This window comes from Lissotriton helveticus, chromosome 12 (assembly GCF_964261635.1).
Source record: "Lissotriton helveticus chromosome 12, aLisHel1.1, whole genome shotgun sequence".
In the NCBI taxonomy this organism is placed as follows: domain Eukaryota; kingdom Metazoa; phylum Chordata; class Amphibia; order Caudata; family Salamandridae; genus Lissotriton; species Lissotriton helveticus.
Window position 1 is genome coordinate 575232443 of NC_136073.1, and position 24878 is coordinate 575257320.

Here is a 24878-nt window from a genome sequence, read left to right on the forward strand (position 1 = left end):
GACTCGATTTGTTCCACCGCCATCTTGGGTGAAAGCTCCTTCATGGTCCCCTCTTGTCTCAGTGACGCCACTGCCTCGCCTCCCTCGGTCGCTACGAGGGTTACTGTCGCTATCCATCGACGGGTTTGCTGGCCGGTGGATTTGGAACCTCCTGCTCTTCGATGTTTGGAGTTTGGGGACTTGGATGTCGTGCGGGGACCTGATCCTCCCCGGGTGCCTGAGAACAATGGTGGACCGCTGCCTGTTTTTGCCTTGATGAGGTCGTGTTTCTATTTTGCAGGGAAACCCCCGCTTTTCCTAACGGCGAGACTGAACTCCTGTCTATTATTGCCCTTGTTGCTATTGCTGAGACATTTGAACTGCCTATTTGAACTTTTGCCCACTTATTGATTGCCCTCCCTGGCCTACGTTTTGCTCGTACTTTCTTTCATTTGTGTGCTTGCCTCGCATCGTGTTGCTTACTTCACACTGTCCTGTGGTGGGTGGTGGGTGGTAATTGTGGTTAGGAAGGGACTGGGGTGAGATGCACGGCTCCCGGTGGTTTATTGGTGTACAGATCCGTGGCGAAGTTACTCATATTTCTAGTGCTGTGGGAGACCCCCCTGTACGTTTTTTGGCGCTCGAGATTGTGTCGTTCTGGTTCACATGTAATATAATCGTATGGTTGGGTGGAGGGCTGTGGCCGACCGTATTTGTTTCTGTCCTTTTGCTCCTCCCTCCCATTTATTTCTTTTGTTTTCATGTCCTTTTTTTGTCTCTATATTCTTCTTCTCTCTTGTCTCTACTACATTTCGGGTTCGGGTTTAGGGCGACAGGCGCGCTGTTTGGAGGGTAGGCCGTAGCCTTCTGCAGGGGTGCTGGGTGGGATGGGTGGGTTGGGTCTTATTTGATGTTTTATTTTCCCCAGTTCTATGGCCCTTTTGTATCTCTTTATTGGAGTGCCCGTCTGTCCTTGCCTTCCGTGGTATGATTGGGGTGGGGTCTGTAATGTCGCTGTTCTTCTTTTTGTAGTTCTGCTGCTTTCCATTGCGACTCCCATGCCCTCCTCGTTGCTGATATTGCCACTCTTTTATGTGTTCCTTGCTACGGGGCGCTTGTTTAGGCGCGGCATTCTTCTCTTTCAGTCTGTGTTTTCCTTTCCCTCTCTTCTTTCCTCTTTCCCCCCCCCACCTTCCCTCCCTTTTTCCTTCTCTCCCAAGGTCAGTATGACGGGTTAGTCTTGGTGTTGTCGCTATTCCGGCCCCTTTGTTCTGTTTCCGATGTGATACTGGGTGGTGGGGATGCAAAGTTGTTCTTAATTATATACTGACTTGTGTTCACGGCCCTGTTTTTATACCGATATATACAGTGCTGACATTCCTGCATGGCTGCCCTTTAGCCTTTCTGTTACCAATGGTTTGATTTGGGAATCCGGATTCCTCTATATTGTCGCCGAGCCTGTCATGCTCCTTATTGCCCTATTATAAAAAATAACCTTCTTTGCTCCTGTTTGCTGGCCGTTTGGATCCTCTCTCCTCCCCCCTTTTTAAGATTGTATTGCTTACGTTCCTCTATGATTGATTCTGTAACTTCATTCTGGACTTCTTGACTGCTTTCACGTATTATGGCCGGCCAGTTTGGTTGTAGGCCCAGATTTGTATATCCTGTCTATACCAATAAAGGTTTACAAAAAAAAACAACAAAAAAAAAACAAAAAAACTTTTTAGGAGCATAGAAGAAAAGAAAAATGGGGTGAGGAATGGAAAGGGGGTGAGGGCAAAAGGGGTAGTTTATAGATACAGCACAGAGACGAAGGGAAAGTTTGTCCAAGGTCTGGCTGGGTAGGTGACGGCCGATGGGGAATCCTCGGCCCATCTCATCCTCAGCTATCAGGTAGGTCCACCGGGCATCGGTCAAATGGCCAGGTCTCAACATAAAAACATTAAAGGGGAAGAGGGCGAGACGCGGGGAGCGTAGAGGGGGAAGGGGGAGGGGTGAAAGGGTAAGAGGGGAAAATGACAGAGAGACGAAGGAAAGTCTGCCCAAAATCCGGTTGGGTAGGTGACGGCTGAGGGGAATCCACAACCCATCTCCTCTTCAGCTAACAGGTAGCTACACCGGACAAATAGCAGGGTCTCTACGATCGAGGGAAGGGTCAGAGAACATGTCCAGGAGGGAGTGCAGGATCAAGGTCAGGTGAGGGATGTGGTTAAGCTCAGGAGGCTGACCAGTTCTATTGTCCGGGAGAGTTAGAGAATCATAGAGAGACTAACTGAAACTGGCAACTTGAGGTCAGGCAGGGTGGTGAGATCTTGGTGTTAAGTTCAGTCTGTCCCCAAAATTCACAAAGCATAGGGGGTGTAATCTATGCCGTGAAGCGGCAGGATGACAGGGCCAGTGTCCACATGTCTTCAGAGGGGGTGAGTGGCAGTTCTGGCGTGGCGTCTCCAGAGTCATTCTGCAATAATCAGGGAGCCCTCCCTTTCTGCAGCCCCATTGAGCATACAAGCTCCTCGCGTACATAATTACATCAAAGAACAGGCACAGTAGCACATAAGGCGAGAACTCTATTCTGCACCAACCTCATAAGCCTAAATCTAGTAGAACACAACTCCTAAACATTACTTGCAATAGGAAATAAACTTAAACTTAGTAACATAACCTGCAGTAGGGAATACATTAAACCCAGACCACAGTAGAAAACATAAGACAGTAGGTAAAACCTAGCAAGCATAAAAGCACATCAATAAGCATAAATCAAGGTGCATAAATCACACTACAAACATTACATTTCCTAGCACCTATAAAAAGTACCACTAGGGCCCTGTGCCCTACAAACCTAATAGTCCCCTGGACCAACTGGCCATCTCTATATCTCAATTGCTCTCTGTCCAAAAAGTCAGGGCGTGCTGCCAATGCAGCGACGGTCATGGGGGGGGGGGGGGCGCACTTAGCGCAAACCTAAACGTGGCAGCTGCCCACTACTTGCTGGGCAGCTGGGAATCTGCAATGAAGGGCCTAAATGTTGCAGCTGGCACTAAGTGCTGTGCAGCTGTGCAGGCCAAGGTAGGGATGGGGCACAAGAGTGCGTCTCACTCCTGGAGTAAAAAGACATGTCCCCTGAAATAAAGAAGAACCTAAACTGTGCCGCTGCCCTCTACTTGCTGGGCAGCTGTGAAAGCGAAAATGCAACATGGGCTCTCACTGGCCCTCAGAACAAATGTGTCCCCCTTTGTTGGAGCCACTCTGGGCTCAGTAAATAGTTATTAAAACGCTGGAGCCATCTGGCTCTGACAATAATGTTGCCAAACGTCGGAGCCACCTGGGCTCAGTAGAACAAATAATGCCCCCAAGAACGTGGCGTGCACTAGCGCTTTTTAAAATGAAGTATGCCCGAGGCTGGGGCAATTGCGGGAGAAAATCATGGCCCCTCTGGGTCAGCCATAAGATAATAGTGCCATTGTTGGAGCCACTTGGGCCTAGAAACGAGATTGTACCCCACGTTGGAGCCTCCGTCGGCTCTGTCACCAACTACGCCCCCATGCACAATGAAAGAATGGGCTCCTCGGGGCCCGGCTAAGCGGGGGCTAACCAACGGTGGAGCGGCGCGCTCTTGTGGCGGACGCGTTCGGAATCGGTCGCATAACCTGAACCACCCCGTCACCTTGCGCCCTCACTCACTGGCTCTGGGGCCAGATTCTCCTTCCCCGGTCTCCTTACCAGCGGCGGAGCTTGTGGGGCTCTCTCTCCTCACAAGAGCCCTGCCTTCACAGTGCCAGTCTTCACCCGGTCCCCCATCTCGGGACCGGGACTCGGGATGTGGAGCCCCCAAGGCTCTGAGCTAACTTCCCTTCCGGGCAGCTTCCTCGGTGGCGGCGGGCGCGGGACTGTACCTTGGGTAGACTCCATGGTGGTAATGATGAGGGGTGCCTATGTGCCCCCCCTCGAGGGTTTGAGCAGGGTCCAGTTTGCAGTGCAGTGTCCATGTGTGTTCGCTGGTCCAGGGTGAAGGGCGGGCCGGACAGTCCGTGCTCAGATTTTAGCCCCCAGCCTACACTCCACTCCTCCACTCCCTGGTGTACCTGCAGCGTGAGGCGTGTATGAATGAGAGAGGCACGGATTGCCTCAGACTTGCCCCCCAACGTGGAAACCACTCGCCGCATTGAAGCACCAGATGCGGAATACAAAGTTTGCCGCCGTTCGGTGAAAAGCGGCCACCATCTTAGGGTCAGGCAGGGGTGGGGCATGCAGTGCTCGAACAGTATCAGGGGGCGCTTTCATTGCATCTAGCGCACCCTGCTCGGCCTGTACCTTGCCCCGTGAGGCGATCGTCGTCACTGCTTCCTTCCCAAGACTTCCAAAACATCTTTGGATGTTACTAATCCATCTGAACCTTAATTACACCCTTTGTTTATTAATGAGTGTGTGTTGGTGTGTGTGTGTGTGTGCGCCCTGCCATCTGTGTTGTGCGTCTCTCGCTTTCCTTTACTGAAAGAAGGCAGACGGGGAAATAGAGGGGTGGTGCTTGTTATGGAAACATCACCTGTAACACAGTATTACAGGTGACAAGTTTTACAATACAAGTTGTTTTATTTTTTTATAATATACGTTCAGCATCTCATTACCCCAGCACTCTAAACCTGCAGACTCTTGAAAGAGACAATATGCTCGCATGTGTTTAGTGACATACAAATCTGGCTGTAGTTTGGAATTCATCATAAAGTGCCTTGGATAATGAAATCCCGGAGTGCAAAAGTAAACACACTGCCTTAAATGATTATTTATCAACACGTTTCTATCAATTTCGAAGAAAATAGTTCAGTAAGGTCACGCCCGGGTGATAACTATGCAAACTTTTCTTGTTCACACAGGAGGACTCTGCTGGCACCTTCTTTTCACATCCTTTGCTGGCTGGTGGGATCTGGCAGGGTGCCCAGGGGTTTGGGGTCAAGGGATGTATTTTTTGTTTGTCTTCCAATCCCCTATCTTGAGTTATTCTAGTGAGTTCCTCAATGGCTCAGGCGGGCCCGGTTGTCTGCCAGGCCAATTCGTATTTTGAATTAACGCTGCAGTGGTCAGATGAGCACATTTACTCTTTTCTTGTTTGCCTGAAAGTCTTGTCCTTGCATTGATATGCTCTCCGTGGGGCTTCGGGTAACTATTAGTCACTCCCCGCCCCCCTCCTTGATGGTCGCTCAAAGGAATTGCCGCCTTTTGATGGCCAGACAGGCGGTCTTTTGTAAAACGCGCTCTCTCCCCCAGGAGTAAATGGCATATTCCTGTTAATCACAGTGCCCATTATGCCCTGCAATTAACAGGAATACTTTCACTAATTCCCACAATCACCCTGCAGCCTCTCGCTATTGAGAAAAGACATGCATCAAGTCCAAAAGCATGACGTATGCTTTACACGTCATGATTTTGGACTTGCTGCATTTTTTTTTTTTTTTTTTTAAACCTTTATTGTGCGTCAGAAGTATACAGATACGGGCCCACAACCATTCCGGCCGGCCTCGAAATCGATTAGTGCACGAAAAAACAGGAGTAAAACAGCCCAGCAGTCACAGAGATGAAAAACAGCAACCAAAGCATGACGTATGAGAAAAGGGACCGCTGGGTTCAGGACAAATTAGGTTAATTTTAAAAAGTTTTTAGATGAAGAGGATCAGGCGCTTTCAATCCAACAGAAGCACATGGCGGGCAAGGATCACAGCAAATTATCAACAAAACGAAGGGTGACAATCGAAAAATCAGCATAAAAAGATATAGGTATCAGGATGCGAGCACTTATTCACAGTATCTATCGGTCATCGCCCGCCCCATGGACGTGGAACATCCTAACCAATGGTAGTAATAAGACTAACAACAGAAACAAGTAGCAACGCTACACCTAGCACCATATTGACCCAAGAGAAGAAGGAAAAAATAAAAAGAACCAAGAAAGAGAGGAGAAAAATAAGGCCCATAGAAACGTAAATGAAACAAAAAGCCCCACCCCCCAACCCCCCACCCTACACGCATGCTGAGGCTACGGCCTACCCCCCCCCTAGCAGTGTGTCTGTCGCCCAATAAACCAAAACCCGAAATTTAGAGTAAGAAAAGGGAAAAAAAGGAAATAAAAAGAGTTAATATAACACCGGAGGAGGGCAAACCCAACAGGCTCCCGGACTCCCCTGCCATTAGTGTAATCGCCACCCCAAAAGAAACAATTAACTACTACAGTCTCTTAGTACATGAATAATGGGGGCGAAGCATCACGTAGTACGCCATTAAGCAGGTCGTAGGGAATCGCCAATCCGCTACCCCTCCAGACCCACAGACACTAAACATTAGCGGAGCATACTTAGCCCTGGCCCTTTTTTGTAAGTCCCCCGTGCCATGCCCTCAAAGGAGATGCCATCTCCGCAGACAAAGGAAGACAAAATGTCCACGCCCGGCCAGGGCGTAACTCGCCATCACAAAATGGACGCCGCCGGCCACGGACCGAGACTCCTCCATTGTAGCCGATTACTACCAGTTCCAAGTCCGAACAAGCATACCACCGCAAAGATACAGGGGCGAGGGAAGAGGCGGTAGTCACAGGAGGCAACAGTAGCTGAACCAGAGTCTGAGTCATCAGCGGTGTTGTAGCGGACGGGGCCACCGTCAAATGTTGGGAAAGGCGTCCTCCATAACAATGGAGACATGTAGGCAATCCGTCCCAGACACCCACACTATCCGGGATCGTCCATTCCCCTCCGCACCTAGGCAAAACCACAGGATCCTCCTCAAACATAGGCGGGGGCAATTCCTCGCGAATCTGGGGAGCATCCGAACACAGTTGCCCCAGTGTGATCGAAATATCGTCAAGCCTTCCACCAAGCGCCCGGTAGCCATCTCTCCAAGCAGACTGAAAGTCATTCAGAGCGGCAAGGACGTCGCGGCCAGACAGCACAGGCTGGGGCCCCCACATCGAAGAGCCACTCAGCGCCTCACACTCGCCCTCACCCATCACTTCAGCGGACAAGGTGCAATGCCCCATCTCATACAGGCACCCGTCGGGCGTTACCAGCTAAACAGGAGAACAAAGGCTGGGCTGGGAGAAGACCGGTCCGGGCAAGGATAACCGGGCAGAGCAGTAAACAAAGCCAAAAGGCTCACCCATCGAACTCCGCAGCCGGGATCAGTGCCACCGAGCCACCCTGCCGAGGACGTACTCCAGCCGCCCCATGCGACAGCCGGGCACCCACAGAGAGGACCGCTCCGGAGTTGCTGCTTCCCGGTGGGCCGACTCCGCCCAGGTCCTGCCGGCCGCCGCCGATGAGTCAGTGCCCGGCCATGTTTAGCCGTCTAGGGCTCGGCTCAGGGTCGTACAAGGCAATCGGTGAACTCCACCAAAATGTCAGTCTGCGAGGCCGGAGGAGACACCGGAACCGCGCATTCAGCCTCTGCGCGCATTCACCTTCACCCCGCTGCCATTCAATGCCGAAATCGTGCTCAGGATCGTCGTGCGGGGCTCAAAGGTACACGGAGCCGGGAGCTTATACGTCCGTGCTGATCGCCATCTTGGCTCCTCCTCCCTTGCTGCATTTTTAATGGACCCGGCTGCGGGCTGATTGTGGGCCTTTGTGAAAGGATTTCTGTTAATTGCAGCACTGTTATGCGCTACAATCAACATAAATAGTTTCATAATGGCCCACAATCAGCACCCAACCTCGTTCTATTTAGAAAAGAAATGAAGCAAGTCAGAAAGCATGACGTGTAAAGCACACGTCATGCTTTTGGACTTGATGAGTTTCTTTTATGAATAGAGAGGCTGCAGGCTGATTGTGGGAATTTGTGAAAGTATTCCTGAGTTTGAGTTTAAAAGTTTGAGTTTAAAAGTTCTTGTAAAGCGCAACGTATACCAGCGGTTTCTTGGCGCTATAGCTAACGGGGACTGAGGTTAAAGGGAAGGAAGGAGAAGGGAGCAGTTATTCAAAGGATTTGGTGAATAAATGGGTTTTAAGGCATTAATGGGTTTTAAGGCATTCCTGTTACTTGCAGCGCATAATTGGCACTGTGATTAATAGGAATACTTTCACAAAGGCTTCAGGCAAAAGGGAAATTGCCGTTTTTCAACGCTCGCGCTGTAAAAGTGGGCAGCGGCGAGAACGTGTGCGCGCTTCACAGGAGACATTGCGCGCTCGGTGCCTTATAGGTACGCGGGCGCGCAGGCGCGCGGCTTGCTGGGAACACTGATGCCAAGCAACTATCACCATTACTCACTGGTCCAGAGCAAGTAGGCCCTCTGCAGCTGTAGGACCCATCTGCTGCCAACACTGTCAAGCCCGGATGAAGAGCCACTGCTGCCTCCAGGACACTGCCTTGTGCACTGTACCTGCTCAATCCGAGCAGGCCAGCTCCATTGCTCGTCCGCATCAGCCATGCCTTCATTGAACATGGACTGAAGGTGGAAGGCCGAACCATGGCTTACTGCAGCCCATCCTGAGAGATTGAATGCTAATATAACACAAAAGATACTATGACCACAGAAGACTACACTGAGTTCTACATTTAAAAAACGAGTATACGAGAGGGACAAAAGGGGAGTAGAGTTCGGTCGAAGCAGCCTTCCTAGCTCTATTAGCCTTGCACCTATGTGCTACTACTTTTGTGTTAATGTGTAGTATTGTGACTTATTGTGTAATGCTGTACTTTTCCTTTTGCTAAGAGGAGCACTGGACTGGACACAATGTAATTGTGCTCCTGGGTGTCCTTTGATCTCTTGAACCTATTGTAACCTGAGCCTGTTGTACTCCAACACTAACCTCCCTGTGAAGTCTGTGAATGCTTGCCATCATTACCACTGAGAGTCAAATGCTGAAGGGTTATTACTCTGCCCAGTTTACAGAGCTGGAGTAGGACAGACTTGAGGACAGTAGAGACACACAGACACACTACCCCATCCTTTGTGTAATTGGCCTAGTTGACCCTCCTCTGCCCCTCATCTTGCCCACCCCTGGAACGAGGTCTGGAACTCTTCAACTAACCTCAATATGGTAAAGGCACAGGCGAGGAGCATTAACTAGTTAATATGACGTTCACTCTGTTCTAGAATCCACTAGACTTTTTAAAACTAAATATCCATGCCTTGCTCCACAGAACAACTTGCTGGCATCCGTCTTTAACATGTTATCTTGTGCCTTAACATGTTATCTTGTGGCTAGCTGAAAATTGCTTTAATCCAAGCTTCAGTAACAAAACTCATGCCATACATCATTAGATAGGGAGATTAATGTTGAGCAAGGTATACCTCACCCAGATTTAAGAGTTTTTAGACAGTGAAGAATCAGGTAACGAAAGGGAGCTGGAAAAAATGACCTGGGTGAATGCTAAAAAAGGCTCACAATTCTAGCTAGTCTCCATAAGGAGAACCTCTTCTACCTAAATACTCCACAAATGTATTTTGTGCTTACCTTGAGCTTCGAGTTTAGAAGAAATAGTGCCTTGATAAGTCTTGCATGAATCCCTGAAACTGAATATTATAGTCGGCGGAACTAACACTGAGTTGTTGTGTATGTTCCAAAATCACCATTGCTATTTAGAATTGATCCTCCAGGGTTATAGGGTTATATTGTCTCGAATAGTAACAGTTTGTGGTCTAGGTACACAATCAGTATGGCCCTCTGGGGGGCGTCAATAGGGCTGCCACAGGCTTCAGAAGCTTTATAAACTATTAAGTGACAATATAGAGATCAAAAAGAAAGGCCTTGAACAGGTATTTCTTGTGACCGCCCCTGACGGGAAGGAGTTCCTGATGAGGTGTTCAAATTGGGCCCATAAGATAAACACCATTTAGATCCAGTCCAAACAACCAATATTGATTCTTAATGGAATCTCTTAGAACAGATGGTGGATGCCCTTATTTGAAGCGTTTTCAAAGCTCTTTAGCAATTTTAGGTTTATCATTGGATGAACACCAAAGTCTACTTTCCTCACTAGGAAGAGATTGCCGACAATCTCTAAAGTATGAGTTAAGCCTACTTCTATCACACCTTTGAATAAAATCCTCGTTACCTCCCCTTATATGAAAGACCTTTCATTTTTTGGAAAACAGCAGGAAATTAAGAAAGGACAACTGAACTGGACAAGATTAAAACTCTGTTATGTAACTTCGAACATTAGGATTTGACATTTACACTTCGTCACTGGTGGTGGATGAATGCAAATCTGTCACCCAAGCGATTTGTGGGTGTGGGGTTTAAATGTTGGATAACTGAGGATCACTTTATTTCACTGAAGTCTCTCCTTTCATAGTGCACTATGTTTGGGATAGTGGGAATAAGAGGGTGACTGTGCAGTCACATCATTGTAGGCAAAGAAATGTTCTAATCTGGAAGCGACAAACCTCTTAAAAAGCGGGCTAAAGACCTGTCTTTAGATCTTACCTTATCTAAGGATCTAAAAGTCTGCACATAAGGATAAATCCCTAGAATTTTCTTAACCAAATAAATCTCGTTTTGTGTCTGAGACCTTTTTTTATCTGCATTTCTATGAATTTAGGGTAAATTGTTATCACTGATAACTTGTGTCATTGCGCTGAGTGTGCTTCATTTCCATTCCTTAATAAACAGATCACTCTTTTGCTCCTGTCTTATACTAAAGGCAGATTCACCGGTTGACCCTAAGCTACTGTCTCTTCTGTAAGTTCTAAAATATGTATCAGGGGTCTTGGCATGCCCAATAACTTATTCTTGACAAATTCTAAGGGGTTTTTCTATCCCTTATTTAGATTCTTTCCCTTTTGAAACAAAAACAACCATGTTGTATGCATTGTGTCAGCGAAATTATATGACACACTAAGTTGTAGCACTCTAAATCTGGCCTATCTGAATCTTTTGAATTTGTGTAACGTTGTTCTTATCCAGCGGACAACAAAGTCTGTGACAGAGGGAGATGGTGTCTATACTCGGGCCTTGTGTGTTTTAATATTGTTTGGATCAAATTTGGAGGTCCTTAACCCCTTTCAGGCTGATGACGAGCTCAGCTCGTCATGAGCGTAACCTGCCGTGCGCTCATGACGAGCTGAGCTCGTCATGTAACGCGGTATTTTTAAAATTACCGCGCACAGCGGGAAAAGCCGCCGCAGCGATGTGGTTAATAAATACAAAATTATCAGAGACACCTGAAATTGGGACATCTAAAGGAACCTGATTGCTTTCTGGAGGCCATTATTTCATTTGCTCTAGGGGATACAGTAGTGTCAATGACGAGTGTCTCCAGTGAACTTCAGAAACGTTCCTCTTTTCTAAAGCGTCTGCTGACCTATAAACACATTGCACCCTTTTCAGCACTACGGAGTGTAAGTTATCCGTCCCATGTGTTGAATTAAAAAGCTGAGATTCATGTGACATTGTTTTTTCTTAGGTTATCATAGTCAACAACCCTGATTTAGTTCCCGGAGGTGTCCACTAAGCTCTTGGGAATATCCGCAAAATGGCATTGGGAAAATAGGCAACACGTCTATCACGAGACACTGCGGTTACTAAAACACCATGCATAGACCACATGGCAGCATAAGTAGCATACTGGACCAGATTCTCAACCTTGACCTGAACATCAGTGTTCCGGAGCACCTTCACACCTAGAAGATCATCATCCTGCCACACTGAGGCGCCTGAGGCAGTATCGCCACAGCCATTCTGGATTATGCCAAATGTATTTCTTTTAGAACTTTTATGTATGCCTTCCAAAGCACACCTTCCATTAACAGCCATTCACTGGCTCCCTGTGAATGAAAATACATGTTTAATACACTCTATCCTGTAGACAAGGCATTACATCACTGAACTCCCAACTACATGGCTAAGCTCTTGGTTCCTTATCAAGCAACTCGGAATCTCCCGTCAGTTAACAGAAGCCTATTGTCACCTCAGTAATTCAGATACACAAAATAGGGTGGCTGTTCCCTTCTGTACCGCGGCTCCTACCTCTGGAACTTGTTATCCATCGTCCTAAGTTCTTGAGGGCTATCCCTGAAGACCCACTTTTAAAATATGGCTGTCATATAATCTTATTGTTCAGGAGCTGTAAATCACAGCCTTATCTTATCCTGCTTACCAGACAGTTAAGAGCCACTGCCCTTAACACCCAGCCTCTGGAACTCTACACGCCCAAGGCTTCTAAATCATTCTGCAGTGGAACTGTTATAGGGCACTGTAAGAGAAGGCCTGCCAGGGACCATGACTAAATCTGGCACATTTTGCTCCTACTCTTTGAGCGCTCTGAGGCCACCAAGTGGGTGGATCATCGTTATTTACAAAAAGTCTAAAAAATAAATAAAGGATGGATTCAGGAAAAATCACAGGAGCCTGAAAGTGGTAAAAATGCTTAAATGTTTTTATGTTTAAATGTTTTTATTTATATGTAATTTACATTTATAAAACTAAGTATCACGATAATAAGGCAAGAAGCCTTACAGGGAAAATTAAAAACTATAAATCTTAATAAAAAGGCATGAACATTTTCTGTTAAACATAAAGGTTTATTAAAAACATTTTCTTTTTTAGCATAAAACTAATGCCTACAAACACAACCGAACGGTTTAAATATCCTTACAGAAGGTCCAGTCAGGCAGCAGTACAGATGACCTTTGTACGGGGTCTGAAAACGATCTGCTGAGGGGAGAGAACACGCTTATCTCAAGGTCAAAACCGGTCAAAAAAAGAAAATAAGTTCAGTTTATTAGTCCGATTTATTGAATTTACTTGAAGGGAAATGCGACGGGAAATACATACCGGCATTTTTTTGACGCGAAGACAAATACCTGTGTCATGAGTGTTACACAATAGTGACATAGTGCCCGATGTAGGTCACCAAATACCGGTCGGTAACGGCCGAATTCGTGCGTTACCGACCGGTATTTGGTGATTGAGATCTAGGGGCCAATATTTTACACAATCGGTAAATTTACCGACTCGGTAAATTTACCGATTCTGTAAAATACCAGATTGAAGGTAGCACTGTTTACAGTGCTACATGCCTTCAGAATTCGGTATTTTACCACCCAATCCTATTGGGTGGTAAAATACCGAATACAGGTGTGCATGCACATCTGTGCATGGACACCTGTGCCATGTGACACACAGACATGCCCTCAGGGCATGTATGTGTGCCACATGGCACACATGCCTGTACTTGTCGTGCTAGAGGGTGTCAAAGTGACACCCCCTGCACCCTTGCAGGATTCTGTATTTACCGAATCGGTAAATACCGATTCGGTATTTCCCATTGATTCCTATGGACTTCAAGGCCCATAGGAATCAATGGGAAATAGCGATTCGGTAAATACCGACTCGTACAGATTCAGTAATTTTTTACCTACATCTGCCTGCTTCAGATTTACCGACTCTTAAATACCGAATCGGTATGATTCAGTATTTAAGATTCGATAAATCTGAATTACCTACATCGGGCCCTAGTGCCTAACAACATGAGTAAACATCACACTGTAAGTGTACTGTACAATACAAGAAACCATAATAATGTGTAATCGCAATACATTTTACCAATGGTATGAGAGAACACGATGTCACAAGGCAGGAAGCAGTGTTTATAGGATTAAAGGCCACTTGCATCATTGTAAATTGTGGTCACAAAGGGCACACCGCAATTTTTGCATTTGGGATGCATCATCCCAAATGCAATAATCGCTTTTTAAGTAATCGCTAAAATTGTGATTACTTAAATTGCAATTGTATTTACGGAATCACAATTTGCGAGTCAAAAATAAGGAATGTGTAGGAATCGCTATTTTTTTGCGATTCCTATATGCATAAGCATTTGCGATTCCTAAATAGCAATTTCTTAAAAAACGCAATTTAGGACTCGTAAATACATAGTTTGATGCATGTGGCCCAAAGTGTCTTATAGATATAAAATTATCTTTTGGCTGTATCTCTTCATGAATACCATGATTATCAATTAACTTTTCAAAACTTTCAAAGCGTCAGTGGATGTTTCAATTTACACCTTTTGAGGTCTTGGGAATTCATCTGCAACAACCACCAGACTCCCCATTGGGATTGGAGCGGGTGTCTGCACACATACTCTGCCATGCCCAGACTCTCTTACTGATGTGCATAAGTGGTGTGTCAGCACAACCTGCGGCTTGGCAGATGGATCACCTTGCAACCAGTTAGTTGACCATGGTATTGATTCCAAGGATCCAATAATTTCCCTGGCCTTGCACCTTTATTTTCACCACTTCTTTAAGAGGCCCTCTGCACCAGCTTCACCATCTGTTTGTTTAATGCTTTTGGGATGACTATGTAGATTCCTTTAAAAAAGAGCCTCTCTTTGAACTATGTTTGTGGGAATGGTCACAGTGTTAACTGCTACAGGGAAACTATGGCTTTACCAATCAGCATGTTCTTTCTCAAGAAAGCTCACTTTGACCACTTCAGGTCCCAGTTACCTTCAGTCACCTGGTCACGTTGCTTCAATGAACTTGTTGAAAAGTATGACTTTGTGCATGGCTTGATTAATGAGAAACTTGATGTGCCTCTCAGTAAAGTCAGTCTACTTTTAGCCTGCAGGAGGTGCATTAATACCATGACATGATGAGAAGTTAACATATGTTTTGGTCCACATAAAACTGAATTCCGCTTGATTTCCCCCCAGAAAAGCACCATGAATATCGCGGAGTGGACAAAATTAATCACGGCGTTAAACTGTATCCCGAGGATTGTAGATTCAACCAAATCCTTGGGCATTATGCGAGACAAAACCTGAACATGCTTGCACATATCAACACAATGGCAAAAAAACACCTGCTTTCTCTTAAGCTACCTCAGAAAACTGAAACCTTTCATTAATAACATAGACCTTAAAACTGCAGTCCAGGCACTAGTCATATCAAGGATCGAGTACGGTTGCACAACAGTAGCCAGTCTTCCTAAGATTTCAACAGCTCCTCTAAAAGCCTATCTCAATGCGGCTACAATACTTATAAATGGATCCCAAAAATTCGACCACATCACCCCTCATCTGAAACGCTCAATTGTCTGCCATACGAAGCAAAAATGCAGCTAAAAATGGCATGTGTCACTCACAAAGCGATACATTACAATACACCCATGTAGCTAGCTCAGAAAATCACTCTATCAGGAGGGTGCCGGGTTTCCCGGAGTCATGGAGATCTATTACTGAAACCGGCCCTCGTCCGAAAGAAAAGAACTTATGATCGAGACTTCTCTGGCGCAGCACCAAGAATTTGGAACCCTCTCCCCCCTAACATTAGAAAAATCTTGTCCATCGCGGCTTTTAAAAACGCAGCCAAAACCTTTCTTATGAGCAAATTCCTGCCATAACTCCAGTAGTCTTGTCATTATCAGAGGACCATCTGGTTTAATACACACGCTACCACACATCGACCACTAATGTCATTATGATTTTGTAAATTTGTATGTCATGCACAAATGTTTTTCTCACAATTCAATGTACAATTGATTTATGACTTTGGGCCATATGTATCATCAACCTGATTTGCGATTCTCAAATAGCAATTTTTAAGAAATCGCTATTTGAGAATCGCAAATAGGTATGTATGTACAAAATCGAATTTTTTTCTGCGATTTCTTAAAATTCCTTAATTGCGATTAGCAAATTGCAAATCGCAATTAAGGAATACTTTCCCATTCATTTCTATGGGCCAGGAGGCCCATAGGAATGAATGGGAAGTTATTCTCAATTTGCGATTCGCAATTTGCTAATCGCAAATCGAGAATAATGTCAAGGATGCAGGGGTGTCCAAAAGACACCCTGTTGCACCCCTGAAATATGCATGGGTGCACATGTGGCGCACATACATGCCCTAAGGGCATGTATGTGTGTCACATGGCACTTTGAAAAATGCAAAAATTAGCATTTTTCAAGGAATTCGCAACTTACCACCAACTAGAAGTTGGTGGTAATTTGCGATTCCTTAAGGACATTTTGCATTTTTTTTAGCTTCATACATTGCATTTAAGAAATCGCAAAATTTGCAGGTGGTTCTTTGCACCCCAGTGCTAGCTAATTCCTGTGCTATTTTAGTTTTTGTTTCCAGCGTCTTGCATTGTACCAGTCTGTTTTAAGGTAAATAATCCTCAGTCTGTTCCTGCGTGACGTCACTCTTTCTGCAATTGACCAGCATGGTACAGTTGTCAGTGAATGTTGTTTTGCTGCTAGGCACTGGCTCTGCCGCCTTGTTGCCTTTCCTCCATCAATAATAGTGGCACGGTTTTTGTGGTCATATTAGCCATACATTTTATTATTTTGTGTTGCATTACTTCTTCATTTTAATGGTCATTTTTTTATACTGCTGTTTTCTTGGTTCTTTATTTCCAGCTGCTTGTGGCATTGACGTTGCTAGGCAACTTTATATTATATTCCTCTCATCCTTTGAGGGCTGTACTTGCCCTTGTTTCGTTTTGGGGTGCTGCTAGGGTTGGTGATGTTTTATTTTGTGGCTACTGCAGGCACTTGGTTTGCAGCAAGGCCATGTTCGCCTAATGTAGCACATTTTCTGTTCTTCTGGGCCACTGCGGCCTGGCTGGTCTCTTGTAAACTGCTGCAGGGTAAGACGTTTCTCTTCTTGTAGATCTCTGCAGGGCCAAACTCACCTATTCTGTCAACACCATAGAAATTGATTTTCCATAAACTAAAAGTTACTGCACTTGGTTGGTCGTGTACTGGTCGCCCTTTCCTCCAAATGAACCCACCCAAAATCCCCTCTCTTCAGAAGGGAAAGAAAAGTCCTAAGGCATGGGAGCATGGGAGCTGGCCGACAGTCAAAAGGAGCAGACCCTCCAGTGCCCATGCAATGTGCTCCCACAATTTAAACTCTTGGCATGCACATCCAGTGCCTCACTTGGGATATGTCGTGAGCCGGGAGAAAATGCAAATTTAGGATTTGGAGCAAAATAATTCTTTTGGTAAACAAATTAACTTTTTTGCTTGTTGATATCCAAACACAAAGTGCCAGTGATTGTTGTTCAAACCAGTTTTCATTTGATTGTAAAACTACTTAATGTGTATTTCACATCCTTGTGCCTTTTTTGTAAAATTTCTGTCACACACTTATACATTCAAAGATGGTTAAACAGTTGCATGTTACATTTGCCTAGGCTCTAGTGCTGTTAAATGGTGACTTTTATCCATTATCAAGAAGCTATTTCCCTAGATGTGCCGGCGTGTCTCAGGGCCATATGTATCAACAAACTATTTTGCATTTCCTAAATAGCGAATTTTATGGAATCGCTATTTAGGAATTGCAAAATGGTATGTATGAAAAAAATCGCTATTTTTTAGCGATTCCTTAATATTCCTTATTTGCGAATTCGCATTTTGCGAATTCGCAATTAAGGAATAATTTCCAATGCATTCCTATGGGCCAGGAGGCCCATAGGAATGATTGCAAAATAATTCTCAAATTGCGAATTCGCAATTTGCTAATCGCAATTAGAGAATTATTTCAAGGGTGCAGGGGTGTCTCAAAGACACCCTGCTGCATCCCTGAAATGTACATGTGTGTGCATATGGCGCACATACATGCCCTATGGGCATGTGTGTGCATCACATGCCACCTTAAAAAATGCCAAAATATGCATTTTTTGAAGAATCGCAAGTTACCATCAAGTAAAAGTTGGTGGTAATTTGCAAATTCTTAACCATATTTCGCTAGCCAAAAATGCTACATACATAGCATTTAAGGAATCGCAAAATTGCGATTCCCTAAATGCTATGGCAAAATAAGGAATCGCACAACTTTGCAATTCCTTATTTTGGGAATGTTTCATACATCCCAAAACATGCAAAACGGCCGTTTGCGAGTCGCAAAGGCCGAAATTCTGCGAATTTCGGCCTTTGCGATTCAAAAACGGCTTGCTACATATGGCCCTTAGTCCACACTTTTAGAGGTATGATTGTTTCTTCAGTTTTGGCTCATGTGTCCATGTTTGGTAGGGCTCTCACTAGATCATCTAACTATATCGAAATCTTCTGACTTGGAAAACCAAATGTCAGAGAGTTTAGCGGACTCGAACACAAGTAAAAGGGCATTTTCTGGCTTACTGCCACATGTATAACATAAACCACCACAGAGGGAAGCACCCTAAATGTCACCTTGCCAGACTTTCCGAACACTCACGTCTTGCTTCCGGCGGCCCTTAGGATATGCTTCTTCACAGGGAAGGTACTTCTAGGCCTGCTTTCACAAGACAACTTCTTCATTGTGCCCCTTGGCAGCCCAAGGATTTGTGAGGGCCTTTGAGACAGCCACTGAAGTGTTTCTTTTGTTAGCAAGCAGTTGAAAATGAATTCGATCTCTTACATATAGTAATCCTGCTGTAAGCAAAACACAGAAACTGAATGTTCTCTTTTATATAATGATCAAGCATACACCACCATCCACCACGCCTTACTAGTCATGCTTCGGCACGTCCCTCACTATGCTAACACCTGATTAGGTTACTCACACATAATGGTTGACAGCGATTCTAAGCGCTAACCTAGATCCCCCTTTGACTTGCTCAGAGAGTCAAATGGATTGACTAAGATTGTCTGTCTCTGAAAGGTTTGTGTTACCTGTGCATTTCAACTGTGACCTCATCCTTTCAGATAAGTTGTGTTTCAACACCTTCTTCAACTTAGAAGATATGCAAGAGATCAGCAAGCACTTTGTGGTCTGCCATGTGGATGCGCCTGGGCAGCAAGCTGGAGCATCACAGTTCCCGCAGGGGTAGGTACTACAACAATCCATCTGTGTGGTTTGAGGCTGGGGAATGCAAGAACAAGTGTGGAAGTGAGTAAACCCCTCTAGCAAGCTGTGATTACCTGTGTTCCTGGGGAGGGAGTCATATTGGCATGGTGCATGCTTGGCAGTGCAGTGGGAATGCCACCAGAAAACCTAAGAAAGAAACCTGTTTATCATGAATAGTAATAGAAAGTCAATAATTATTTAACAAATAGATCTAATTTCCAACATTAGATTTTTGTGGGGAATTTGTGTTTGGGGATTTGCTAAAGAATTATTGATGTATGTCATCTACTGTGAATCCATAGAACAGTTGAAACTTTTTCACAGGATACTCACTAGAAGGTATCGGGCGTAGGTCTGTGCCATATAGAGGGGAACGTAGCTAGGGACTGGCTGAAGACAAAGGGTTGACCAAAGGGGTGCATTGTGTACCCATACTAGTGCCACCCTTGTGTAGGTGCATCAGAAACCTTTCATGGCAGCATAAATTGAAGCTACAGCTCTTTGGAAATGTTTATCTTAATGTTTATTCATTTCTTACATCTCCATGTTAAAGTATGTTGCTGCTAAGTGTTTGTTAACACTCATGAGCTGATGTGGTCGCATTTGTTCTGGCCTTTTTTGGAATCCGCGTTACTGCATGGATTTAAGTGTCATGTTGTGCATCGACGCATGGCTCTGGTGTGATAGTGGCGTAATCCCAAGGAGATGACATACTTTGGTTTGATCTGACCAACACATAACAAAACGGCCATGATTCTGACCTCAAAAGTAAATTCCGAAATCCTGTGCAAACTGTGTTAGCTCCTGATTTGGAATTACAAATTTAACATTGATGACCATCACCTCCCACCCTAAAATATTCCCCTGACAGATTCTGCAAGGTTAATCTTGTCACCATTTAATGGGGAAGGGCCTGGTAAAAAGGCAACAAACGCAGATCTTGCCATAGTAAATGCTGAATCTGTATGTTAATCTTCATTTCGAGTTGGGAAGCTCAGAATGAGAGGTATTAACAACACTTTTAACAGTGAACAAATTGAGGAGTGATTTGGCAAGTGAGGTCCTTATGGGGACATGAAGAGAAAATGGCAATGGCAGATGCTAGTCTGTTTCCTGTTGAGAGCGACGCGATGCCAGTCTGTTGTTACGTAGTACCGTGGTGAATAGAAACGAGATCGCATGAAAGATGTGAGGGATCACATTTAGTTAATTTGGAAAGTGTTGGGCGCTTAGGTGGTCACATAAAGAGCCGGTGGTCCGCCTCAGAGACGGACAAGTGAGAAGTGAGAAGTGGTTCTGGAAGACAATGGGCCGATTTGAGAATGGCTTGGAAAGGAACTTGACTGGGGACAGGTCTGACCAGGAATGGTCTGGATGAGAGTTCACTCACTGGGATGATTTGGATAGAAGTGATCTAAATAGTAATGGCCTGGGTGCTAGTGTTGATTGCTGTGCCACTGTACCCCCCTTCATTGATTACACACAGAGTGGGGGCTCCTGACCGAGATCTGTTGGAGGCATTTCACGCACATTTCCAAGCATGCTCAGGATGCCGATCCCTCCCATGCCACATTATTATCATCCAGTTGGAAGACTTGGTGGAGGCCTATGTTTAATGAACGCTTTACCCGTCATGGTGTCCGCCTGTCGGGAGGATGTTCCTTGTCCCAGTATGTTACCATGTCCTTCAGGCAGCATGTTTCTGTTTCAGTCCGGGTCGGACTGGGACAGAAAATAGTCCTGGGCACCAAAATATAAGTGACCTCCATTAGTGAATTAGAGAGCTAAACTATTGGCCATTGTTTGCATATTGGGGCAGTTTTGAACTTGCAAAGACAATCTGTATACATGTTTTGAAAGGTATAGAAGACTGCATGGATGTGAGCTTCCTGCAGGCAATGTTTGTTTAATATCAGGGAAATCAACAGTAAAAACCAGCCCATTCCACCATAACTCAGGCCCACATACAGCCCAAAATTCAGCCCACACACTGCGCTATCAGATCTTCTGGATTGCCCTATAGGCCTGCACAATCCCTGGTCCAATGTATGAGTTTGGCTGCCCTTGTGTCTCTTCCTCCTGTGTTAGTGCTCATTGTCCTAGATGGAATGCGTGTATGTACCATGTGAGGTAGATGTAGGTGTGTTTCTTGATGCAGAGTGCCTGACCTTGCAGTACATATCAGTGACTTATAAACTATGCAGGTAAATGAAACCAGCAAGTGGGGCCAACCCTCTGGGCTTGGGCTGTTCCTGCTTTCTCAATATTCAGCTCCAACTGCTGCTCCCTCTCTATTCTTCCTGTTGGCTTGTGAGGGCATGACCTAGGCAGGAAATCCATGAGAGCACCCCAGAGAGGTGTCATCAGTCGCAACGCTAGGCTGACAGTCAGCAGAGGGGTGGCCGGGTTTAGAGATAATTGAACTGAACATTTGGTGCATGGGGGAGGGTCTCTGGACTTGTTTGGACCATTGCTTGCACTAAAGGGCGAGCACCTTCAAGAAGTGCACTTGAACTACCATCACAGGAAGGCAAGGTATCCCCTGACCCCACTGATGGAGTCCACCCTCCAGGACTCGCCAAATTCTCCTCACCAGTTCAAGTGCACCAATAGAAGGCCATGGTTTCCCCTTCCCCCCTCACACTGAAAGTTGCACAGTATTTAACAATTGACAGTAAATAAATGAGGGAAAGATCCTTTACAAAGAAACTTTTACCATGCAGTGCCATTACGACGCAACTTTTACAACGCAAACCATTACAACGCATTGCGCTGGGGGCGCTCTAGGATAGGGAGTAGGTTTAATTTACTACCCAACACCTTCCCTACTATCCACGGGGACTGGAGTTGGAATAGTAAATTAAACTATTCACTATCCAGCGCCCCAAAGCACTATGCGTTGTAAAGGCATGCGTTGTAAAAACAGCGTTGTAAAGGCATGCGATGTAAAAGCATGCGTTGTAATGTCATACATCCAATAAATGACTACTGTAATTATGTATCCTCAAAATACAGCCCCCCATCTGAACTTAAAAACCCAGAGGCCAACAAATACAAAAAGCAGCATTCAAAAATAATTTTTATCTCACTCCATTGCAAGCATAGAAAAATGAACAACTTACAGACCGGCTATTGCATGTATATTTAGTTACATTAAGATTTCCTTTTTTGATACCTATAGTACCCTGACTACTTTGCCCTGGTGTTTTCGCTATTTCAAGTAAATCTAACCTCTGTGTTTTCTCTCTTCCCACAAGGTACCAGTATCCCACCATGGAGCAGCTGGCCGCTATGTTGCCCAGCGTAATCCAGCACTTTGGGTGAGTAGCACGAAAGAAGGGAGTGGGAGGGGTGATCTTCCGTATGTAAAGTGACCACCTTCTTCCAGGTCATTACGGACTCTGTTTCGAGTCCTGGACGTGCGTGTGATAGAGTAGCACAATTGAAAGCAATGATTTGTAGACAGAAAGTTCCCTTAATGACTTGGAGTAAGATGGTTACCTTGTTCGTATGTTCTAGATGAGGACATCCTTTGCATTATGAAAACGTTCAAATACAAGTGAGACGTTCCCAGTCACTGTGAACTACCTGTGTCAGAGTGTGCCCCGCAGAGCGTCCTGCTGCTTCATACCACACCTCTTTTTGGAGAGACACCACATGCTTACATACATACATACATACATACATAAATGCGTGCATGTATTCATGTGGGATAAGACTTTGCTTCCGAATATATGACGTTACAATGCATGCAATTACAATGCATGCATTTACAACGCAGTCTCAACATCGCAACTTCCATTTTATCGCATGATTTTACAATGCATGGCATTAGAACGCATTTTTTAAAAGTACCATTACTGCGCATTCCATTGCAACGCATACCATTAAACCACATAGCATTACATCGAATAATACTTGTAGGGTAAGTGTTGGATAGTGTAGGGGTAAACAATTACTATTCCCACTCCAGTGAGTGCAACAGTAGGGTAAGTGTTGGATAGTGTAAGGGTACAAATTACTAAGTGTTGGATAGTGTAGGGGTAAAAGTTAATATTCCAATACCCCCAAGCCCATACTCACCCTAATACTAAAAGAATCTCTATTACTTACCTTATAATGCATTGTAATGGCATGCTTTGTAATGGTATGCGTTGTAATGGCATGCGTTGTAGTGACATGCGTTGTAATGGCATGCATTGTAATGGCATGCAATGTAAAGGCAGCTGTGTTGTAGCAGCTGCGTTGTAAAAGATGGTAGTTGTAATGACTGCGTTGTAATGGATGTTTCCCTTTGCTTCCTAGATCAGTATGGCAGGGCAAGCAGCATCTGAGGGAACAGGTCATCCTTTTATGCACTGGTCCATTATTATCCTTTTACTCTTCCATTATTAAAGGAGGAGGCTCTCCTCCTCATGACACTTGAGGCAATGCTGCGTGTATCTAACAAGTAGTGAAAAGGTGGTTCAGTCTAGTGGCTAAAATGTCAGATGTGTAGGCAGGGCCTTGTACTGTGGAGGGTCAGCCTGCTCCATGCATGCCAGTCAGCAGTCTGCACTCACCTATTCATGTAGTACCATCATCCTTAGGACTCTGGTGGGCGATGTAGATCAGTTTCCCTAAGTGTCTGGTGTGTACCTTGGGCTCTCTGCAGTGAGGAAGGGGCTGACAGTCTCCTCATTGCTGCTTGGGGAATCTTTATTTGGGCGCATCAATAAACTGAAGAAAAGGACCTAGAGATCTGCTGGCCATCAGACAAGCGAGTTAGTATTAGATCTTATTTCTCTTCTTATTTTCTTTTAAACTCGGGAACTCCTTTTACTTTACAATGTGTGTAGTTTTTTACTCGGAATGTGGAATGTTGTGGAGCTCTAACGGAATATTTGCTATTGGTGGGTTCTGGATGAAGGGTGACAGTTGGAGATTCGATAGTGGGCAGAGCGGACCATTATTTTGTGGTGGGTTACATAAAGATGTTTATCGTCCCTAGATGGGCCTTCTCTTCATAATAGTTAGACATAAGAATTTGGTTTTGTTGTCCCCATTCTTCTGTCTGTAATTGACTGCTCATTGACTAACTGCCCTAATACTTCTTAAACTCTTGCAGGTTCAAATACGTGATTGGCATTGGTGTCGGAGCCGGGGCATATGTCCTCGCCAAGTTTGCTGTAAGTAATCCTTCCTCCCTTCTGGGTGGGTTCCATGACGAGAGAATGGAGATCTGTCCCTTTTGTCAATTGACTTTCAGACCTTGGAGCCAGAGCGAAACACTGACGCTATCGCTAGTCCTATTGAGAGCCTGCCTAGGCATGCTCGGTCTCCCTCCTTGCCCTTTAAAGGAAACATCCAGTATTTCAGTCTGATTCGTGTCGCATTGGCTCCTCGCCTTTATCATGAGCAGTACTTGTTATTCTCTCCTGGTCTTCACTACACTAATGCCATTCCCAGCTTCCCTAGTACCGGTCAATGTTCAGTATGCTGAATCTCACAGATTATTTTCCATTGAAAAGTACCTCCTTAAACACCCTCCTACGGCCTCTACCATATTTGTCACAGCCGCGGAACCTGCCTGATGCTGGTCCACGCCATCTTCTAAAGTTTGCTAATTAGTTTCACTTGGTTTGCACCATACTGGGCTCACACTGTCACCATCACATTACTAGGCCCCCTTTCCTAACCTATGCTTTTTCAGTTCCCTTCTCCCCTACCCTGCACCTCCCAAAATCTTCTCCCTGATATGCACCAATTAACAGCCTTCCCCACACTGCTTCCTTTTGTCTATCAGGGTCTGAGTCACATTGGTTTCTCTCTCTCGAATCACACCTTGCAAGATCCTTTCCATTAGCCTTCACTGTGAAGGTCCCTTTGACCTTCACCGTGCTGGTCGTTGTTGCCTCACATTCTCTTACCTTGTCCCTCCTTCATCACCCTGATTTCCCTGCGCTTCTCCCTCTATTTGACTACTTTTCACTCTCACCTACACTAAGTGTTCTCACCTGGCAAACACTCTTCCTTCGTCCCGCCACTCTGGCTTGCAACACACTGGCCACCTCCCTTTGTCTGCCCCATACTGGTTCCCTCCAAACCACTATGGTCCCCTTCCTTTGGCCCGCATCATCCCTGTTAGTCTCTGCTG

The 24878-nt window shown here is 45.2% G+C and overlaps 1 protein-coding gene across 6 annotated transcripts in view; it reads left to right on the plus strand.

The window, feature by feature from the left end:
- The window catches only part of NDRG4 (NDRG family member 4), an 898768-nt gene that overhangs the window by 764065 nt on the left and 109825 nt on the right, over positions 1-24878 (plus strand). For all 6 annotated transcript variants that reach the window (XM_078670548.1, XM_078670547.1, XM_078670545.1 and 3 more), the window contains 3 exons: positions 18601-18721; positions 22000-22062; positions 23850-23910. In XM_078670548.1, coding sequence (XP_078526674.1) covers positions 18601-18721; positions 22000-22062; positions 23850-23910 — 245 coding nt within the window. The remainder of the gene's footprint in view (positions 1-18600; positions 18722-21999; positions 22063-23849; positions 23911-24878) is intronic.